This window comes from Falco naumanni, chromosome 1 (genome assembly GCF_017639655.2).
Source record: "Falco naumanni isolate bFalNau1 chromosome 1, bFalNau1.pat, whole genome shotgun sequence".
In the NCBI taxonomy this organism is placed as follows: Eukaryota; Metazoa; Chordata; class Aves; order Falconiformes; family Falconidae; genus Falco; species Falco naumanni.
Window position 1 is genome coordinate 112,260,865 of NC_054054.1, and position 7,824 is coordinate 112,268,688.

The following is a 7,824-nucleotide window of genomic DNA, read 5'->3' on the forward strand; positions in this document are numbered from 1 at the left end:
AGGGTTGTGAAATACTCTGGAATGTAAAGTGTCAAAAAAGTTCTGAAACACACACGTTCAGCAGCTGTTTAAGATTTGATCTCGCATAATCAAATTAGACTTCAATACAATGTTTAGCCTTTGAGGAACAGGAAGAAAAAAATACACCGTTAATTCGTCCTGTAAGTAGACAGTTGATAGCATTCTTTTCCTCTTTTGCAACATGTGAAGAGCCTACAGCAAGAGTCACATTACAAGAGATATTCCTGTCTCACACGCTGCTCCGTCCTCATCATGGATTGTTTATAAAGCCTTTAGGAATTTTCCTGAAAAAGAAAACAGCAGAAATAGTTGTCATTTTATACTGGTGTGTGGAAGATTTGAATTGTTGCAGTTCTAGCTTTATCTTTTACAGCACTCTAGAACAAGACACTTAAAAGCTTCCAAAAGGAGCTGTAGTTTAGGTGAAGGACAAATTTTTGAGGCCACCATGCAGCAAGAGGATTTTTAATCCTGTTATCTCTTGTGTTTTCTCCTTTCTGCAGTTACGTTTGGGAGCACCTAGAAGTTGGTTATGTTCAAGGCATGTGTGACCTCCTGGCTCCTTTGATGGTTATACTTGACAATGGTAGGAAGGGTTTTCTTTGGGAACATGTTGGTATCTTAAGGGAGGTTTTCAAAAATGCTGTTTTAGAAGAAGTTGTATGCAGTAATCAGGGCTAGCTCACCAGGAAAATCAAACCTGGAGCTCTTGGTTTGTATTTTCTCTACATGTGGCTGTTGTTGAGATGGCTGACGTTAGTGTCTTGGGGATTCCCTGTTCACTCGCTGACTTCCAGATTAAATTTTACTACATTTTCAAAGCAGCTGTGTTCCGGCAGTTGCTGAAGCTGAAAAGTCAACTGCAAGCTGCGTTGTTTTAAAGCTTAACTAGTAAAAATAGTCCGAAGTCAGGTATTGTCTTCTGTTTCATCTAAACACGGGATTGGGGAACACTGAAGGGGAAAACCGTCTTTTTCCCTTGCCTGCAGTTCGTTATTTTGGTTCAAGAAAGTGACACAATTAGCAACATTGCATGTTCTGCATTGTGTCTGCAGATCAGCTGGCTTACAGCTGCTTCAGCCACCTGATGAAGAGGATGAGCCAGAACTTCCCCAATGGAGGTGCTATGGACACACACTTTGCCAACATGCGGTCCCTAATCCAAGTGAGTCTTTTTTTAATCTTATTTGAAAGGTGAGGTTTTGGGATAGGCTGAGAACTAGCCTGATGCTATGAAGGGTAGGAACTCCAGTGACGGGGTTCCTAGTCATCTGTTCCTTCAGAGCTGTGGAGGAGAAGAGTTGTTTTATGCAGCCCCAAACTGATTTCCTGCTCCTCAGGGGACAGCACTTGCTGCTACAATAAAGTGTGTGTACTGCAGCAGGTCAGTTCTTCATAACTTAACAAAACAAACCCCTCAAACGTCTGCCTGCAGTACACCAGCTACACCATGTAATGTGTACTGGCCCAGTCCAGCTCCAACTGACATCAGTGAGAAACAGCACTAAGATGCAGTCTTCACGGCTTTTTGGAAGAGAAAACACTGGTATTTGTGGCACAAATTTTCTTAAAGCTTTAAACAGACCATAGCTATATTTGTGTTTGCACAGGATGCTTGCTGAAGAGGGTTTCTTTTGGACAGATCTAAGGCGTAGACATTCCAGAAAGTACCAGGCACCTGAGCAAGGTTAGCATAAAGAAGGGTGAAAACTATCAGAATAAACCATTATTCGGTTTCATAGGTGGCATGTTACAAAGCAATGAAAATAAAGGTCAGTCAACAAAGAAGATGGCCAGCATGGCAAATGCCAGCAGCAGATGATCCCATGGCCACAGTGCTGAGTAGCTGACTGTCAGAGGATGCCACCCTGCTTATCCAGCAGCCCTTAGGATGACACCTATGAGGAGTAACTATTGCTGTACTTAAACGTTTAAGACATCTGGCAGGCGTTTGGCAAGTTCAGTTCCAGAGAGCTTGGATGTTGCGGTGTGGAACCATGCCACTCCTCATCAGAATTACAGACTTGAGGTGAAGAAGTCTCTCTTCCTTCTTTTCCCCAAGTAAATGGCTTCAGTCTTTGTTCCCCAGCTCCTATGTTAAAATCCAAGAGCAGGGTTAGGTGGGAAGATGAAAATTTGCCACTTGTTGAAAATCTGTAGGATGTGTAACTTGCTGCTTGCACCTGTAAAATCACAATGAAGACTGACTGCTGTCACCTCATACCTGCGCCACAGTAACTCTTCACCTCTTCAGCCTGTGTCAGGGCACCCACATTACAGGCGTTTTGCAAACACGTAGTAAAAGTTATCTGTGCTGAGCAGCTGCTCTGACTAACCACAGGATCAGGTGATAAAGAGCAGCCTGAAAGTGTTAACCAGACTCCAGCACCTTTGATCTGGGCTACCTTCTGATACTGACGGCTGATGTTTTGCATTTTAGATTTTAGACTCAGAGCTTTTTGAATTGATGCACCAGAATGGAGATTACACTCACTTTTACTTCTGCTATCGCTGGTTCCTGCTTGACTTTAAAAGAGGTAATAATGTTCTATGCCTGTAGTTTAGAGTTGTGCAAAACTGCAACTCTGTGTTTTGGCCTAATGTCTGGATGGTGAGTATCAGCTAGGCTCACGAGGGTTTGTAGCTAGAAAAACTAATGCAGCTCTCAGAGATGGACTAGCACTGGAACAAAGTCAGAGCTTATAAAGGAGGGTTGTAAATTGCTGGTAATGGGGATGAAGCCAAGTTTCTGCTCAGCACAAATGCCTGTTTGCGCAAGGTGATCCCAAGTTGATCACCTTTGTAAGCTTTGATACCTCCTCTCTAATCCGTCTGATAACACGAGCAGCTCAGCATTAGCTCAAGAGCTGTTGTACTTCGCTGAGTGAGGTACTTCACATACTCTGGGAGCACCCCAGGACCTCGGGGTCCCTGCACAAGCACAACCACCCACCCACACCCACTCTAACAGAAGCAGCTGCTTATAATCAAGAGACCTGTCTTGCTATTGAGCAAGCCAGTAGCTCCTCTGAGTTACAGACTGATCCGCAAGAATCAAAAGACGACATCCCTCCCAAACACCGTAAAGCGCAAAGGTGATAGAGGCAGACGATATGCATCCATCAGGTATTTTATTACAAGCAGCTACCTGACACTGAGGGGGGAGGAATTGTGACTCTTAGCTGAACAGTAAACTTAAACCCTCTACCTGCTCCTTCACAGAGAATTGCCTGTCCCCCACGTCCCGTCCCCTGGACCTCACTGTCACAGACTGGGCAGAGGACGAGCCTATAAAGTTCAAGAAGATGAAGCTTCCATGGGTCATACCTGAATTGCAGCACACGTAGACCTAGCTTACACACATCTGCTATACAATTAATTGTTGCTAATTAAAAATAGCAGAGCTTTAGTGCTTATAGGTCCGCTGCAAAGCCAAGAAGGGGGCCCTGGATACAAATTCAGATTTGCAGCCTGTCATGTGGCCCTACCCAGCACACATGGGCCTACTTGTGCTGCTGCGTGGTTACTGCCATTGAGGTGTCTTCCTGGGGTTGAGTCTGCACCACCACATGTATGTTCTTTCTTAATTTTCCTTTAAACCCGATGCTGTTGCCATACTTGCACAAGGAGGTGCCAGGAGTTGGCTAGAGGAGAGGGGGAGAGGAAAAAGAGGAGTCAGCAAGTACTACTCATGTCTGTAAGGCCTGTTTGACATTAGTTAGAGAGGGGGAAATGGTCAATTTGAATAATCAGATGCTCTTGTAATGTTTATTCCCATTCAGAATTGTTGTACGAGGATGTATTTACAGTGTGGGAAGTTATTTGGGCAGCAAAGCACATCTCTTCAGAACATTTTGTCCTTTTCATTGCCTTAGCACTTGTGGAAGTTTATCGAGAGATTATCCGTGATAACAACATGGACTTCACTGATATCATCAAGTTTTTTAATGGTAAGAGACTTTTTTGAGAGTGACATTTTGACAAAAAGCAAGTAACAAGAGTTACTTCTCCCTTACTCAGACTAACTGCAGTTGTGCAGTGCTTTTGCTGTCATGATGAGACCCTGGTCATTTTAAGCTCTGAATCTCTTACCCCTCCATGTAAATGAAGAGCCCAGATTTTCACATGCTTCCTGAAGATTTGAGCTGGCACACACAAGCAACAGTGTTGTAAGAGCTGTGTGAACCACAGAAGATGGTAGCCGTGTCATTTTAAGACAAAGCGCATTTCCCAGTTTATGTTAAAAAGATTCGCCACTGTGACTCTTTGCCTTTGGTTTAATGAGAGGTGCTAAAATGTTGCCTCATTTTTTGCTAAAGTCTCTTGCAGGTTTTAAGGTTACCAGAGTCATTTGTGTTTACAGGGCTTGACCTTCCCAAGGCTGAAACACGCAAGCAACTGTTCACACAAAACATCCCGACCCACTGCCCTGGCTGAGTGCTTACCCTAGTGGTCCACAGAGGCTTGCCAACATCTAGTGCCAGAGCGACAAGTGTTCTGCCAGGGAAAGCCAGGTCCTTCCGGGCTGCAGAGTGCAAGTTAGTCCTAAACAAGTGCTCCCTGCTAGGACATTTTAAGAGGTTTAGAAACAATTTGGTGTAATCACAGTAATTTAGTAAATTATCAATGTGGAAACTTTCAGCCGCCTGTTGCAGAAGCCCCAAATTTGGTTTTGTTTTTGCCTCAGCCACTCTTATTACAAAGCTATACATTAATGCTTCCCTCAAAAAACACCCAAAACCAAACCCACCAAAATCTACACAAACAAACCAGCCCCAATACTTGCCCAAGCTGAATGAAATGTTTATTGTGGAACTGAGGACTCGGGTCTGTTGAGAGCTCCTTTCTGACCTTGCCTCAAGCAGCAGAGTGCGGATGTCTGTCTGTGGAACTCTGGGGGGTGTCGCTCCGTGTACACGAAGCCCTTCTCAGTTGTATTTATCCCTTGCAGCCCAGACACTGCAGCCACAGTCCCTGCCTGGAGGGGTGCCTTGATCAAGTTGAGTCCAGCTTTCCATTTTTGAGATCCCAGGAGGGCTGTTCACCGGCACACGTGGGTACAGACCTCCCACTCCTGGTCCGGGGTCGCAGGGCACTGGGATTTCTGCAACAGGAGGACCAATGCCAGAAGGATTAGATCTTGGTGCCAGGACCTACATCACTCAGGGACTCATTCACTTAGTCTGCCTTTAATTCTACAAACCTAACCCCCTGCAATGTTTTGGATTGCTGCTAACGTTATGCTAATTAATTAATATTAATTCTACCTTAATAACAATGCTAGGGCAGAAGTTCCTGCTGCTGACGGTTAAGCGTGTTTGTCTGTGTCTTTTAGAAATGGCAGAGCATCATAATGCCGAGGAAATTCTGAGGATAGCAAGAGACCTCGTCTACAAAGTGCAGACGCTGATTGAAAATAAGTGATAATGAACAGACTGTCATTGTGGGCCTCGTGAGCTATCGGTGGAGCATTTCTTGCACTTAACTTCAAAATGTTGTTCTAATTGCATCTTCCATGTAATGTAATAAATATCAAAGGGATTTGTAACAGACTTTTAAAACCAGAACTTTTCCTTCACCAAGATAAGGTTTGTGTTTTATAGTCCTTGTTACACTCACTTTGTATTTCTAGACAAAATCTTTTTGCATTCTCTTATTTCCCCTCTCTAGACGACTCTCTGTCTACATACTTGAGATATTTAAAAGGGGGGATTTGACATACTAGAACATTTATTTTTTGACTTACTGCACCTTTAAAGCCTGGATGCCCGTTGTGTGCTCTGCCAGAACCTTCCATGGTGGTAAGGCCAGGTTCAGCTCTCACTCAGGCGTTGCAGGTGTTGAACCGGGTCCTTGGAGGAGCACGCTCGAGGACTCATTGTCTATGTCCTGTCCTTGAACATGGAAGAGAATGCGTATGAGCTCCTGTTGCTAAAACATTTGGATTTGTATTTAGCAGAATATTTAGCAGCAATTAAAAGTAAAGAAGGTTACCAGCTGGGAGAACGGCCTCAAACTAAGTAACAGGGTTAGTATGCGCAGTAAAGATCTGCTGAAAATGCGTTAGCCATTGCGGACTAGCTCACACTGTTGAGTCTTCACAGCCTACACATGCCACAGGCAAACCTTCGTTTTACCTTGCAGACTTACTCTGCGAATATTCCCAGGTGCCACCATCTGCCTGAGTTAGTCCAGGTTAACAAGTTTAGTGCACAGGAACAGGTCCCCTGCTCATGCCAGCAGCTCCCACGCTCCGTGTCTGTGCGGAGCGCCGTGATGTTCAGAGCAGACACAGCAGAGCCTCGCCACCTCCAGATTGCTCGGTGCGCACTGCCCGCCTCCTCCTCCCTGCTCTGCGGAGCTTTCTGGGAGGACGTTCCTTGGGATGCCACAAACACAAACCAGGTGCTCATCTCCTCAAGCAGGTATCAGCACTTGCGGATGAAGCAGCTGAAAATGTTGCAGGGGATCCGACCCACTTTGCCGCAGCACCGCGCTGTTTGTAGAGCCATCCCTGCACCCCATGGAAGTTCTGTGCCACTTCTTTTCCTGCTCGGCCGCATGCTTCAGTGGGCGACACACGCTCCGCTCCATCCTGCATAGAGCAGAGGTGACTGACGGTTAGCTGGGCTGCTGCCCTGGCGCTGCAGCGAGCTCTGCTGCTGTCCTAGCACTTCATCATGCTGTATAAAATCACCACATATACTCTACCTACTTTCCCGGGGTGCGTGTTGTTTCTGAGTAAAAGTGCATCTCTGTGGCAGCGAGGGAGGGAGGGAGCGGGGTTCTGCAAATGGGGTTCGCTTGCAGATCTCGTGGGTACATGACCTGTGCTCCTGGGACGCCTGGGGACTTGGCTTAAGCACTTTCAAGCATTCCAAAGTGTTCGGCCCTTTGCCATTAGAACCTCAATGATTTTTTTTTAAAAAAAACAAACAAACAAACATGCAACTTTGAATCTGAATTGTTCTGTTTCTGCTTTTTTGGTTTAGCCTTTTTTTTTTTTTTTTCTCCCTTGATCCTTCAGAGCAGACAGGGTTACACAGCTGCGTTTCCATTGAACCACGTCAAGAAAATGCTGTGTGCTTCTCATAGGGCCGCAGATGGGTTTGGGTTGGAAGGAACCTTTAAGGGCCATTTAGACCAACCCCCCTGCGTCTTCAACTAGATCAGGCTGCTCAGAGAAGTTTACCTTAATTGGATCAGCTCACGTGAGCTTTTAAAATCAGATTTTAGCAAAAAGGGGTGTAGGGAATAAAATTACTCTGAAGATTCAAGTGCCAGTAGGAGGGATTTGCTTTAGTAGCTCTGGCCTTACTGCCCAAGTGGTGGGCACGAGGTGGGCGCTGCCTTGGGGCCCTCCCGAGCCTGAGCGTCGCCTGCGCAAGAAGGTAGATTTGGTTCTAGAAAGACCATCTGTGCTTAGAGATTTCTTCGTGATGGCAGTGAACTAAAAATGGTAACTAATAGTCTGAAAAGGGAAAAAAAATGCACACAAAGATCTTGGCTCAGCAGCCAAGCTCTCCCTAAAATTGGTCTTTAAAAATTTGAGAGGAGGGTAAACACACACACACACTCACAAACCAGAAGTCCTCATCGCTGGTGCCTTCAGGGGTGAGCGTGGTGGTCTCTGGGCTCACGAGCATCACGGTCATAATACAAGGGAGAACAGATGAGCCCACTCGGTTCTGACAAAGGTGCCGCGGAGGAGGCTGCCGGGAAGGAAACCCCCTTTCTGCGCAGAGCAGCGCTGAAATAACAGCAGTGGGAGTTACAGAAGGAGAAAGTTGTGATAAGCCAGTA

The 7,824-nt window shown here is 45.7% G+C and overlaps 1 protein-coding gene and 1 long non-coding RNA gene across 7 annotated transcripts in view; one reads left to right on the top strand and one right to left on the bottom strand.

Moving 5' to 3' along the window:
- SGSM2 (small G protein signaling modulator 2) overlaps positions 1-5,774 on the top strand; it is a 61,680-nt gene extending 55,906 nt beyond the window's left edge. For 5 of the 6 annotated variants that reach the window (XM_040578672.1, XM_040578693.1, XM_040578709.1 and 2 more), the window contains 5 exons: positions 525-607; positions 1,077-1,186; positions 2,462-2,558; positions 3,804-3,971; positions 5,357-5,774. In XM_040578672.1, the coding sequence (XP_040434606.1) occupies positions 525-607; positions 1,077-1,186; positions 2,462-2,558; positions 3,804-3,971; positions 5,357-5,445 (547 nt within the window). In that variant the 3' untranslated portion in view covers positions 5,446-5,774. The remainder of the gene's footprint in view (positions 1-524; positions 608-1,076; positions 1,187-2,461; positions 2,559-3,803; positions 3,972-5,356) is intronic. The other variant, XM_040578698.1, reaches the window with a different exon arrangement.
- LOC121080590 lies at positions 3,137-5,883 on the bottom strand. The gene is made up of 3 exons (XR_005825431.1): positions 5,773-5,883; positions 4,467-5,125; positions 3,137-3,665 (listed from the first exon to the last, which is right to left on the bottom strand). It is a non-coding gene; the product is annotated as an uncharacterized LOC121080590 (long non-coding RNA).
- Between the last annotated feature and the right edge of the window lie 1,941 nt (positions 5,884-7,824).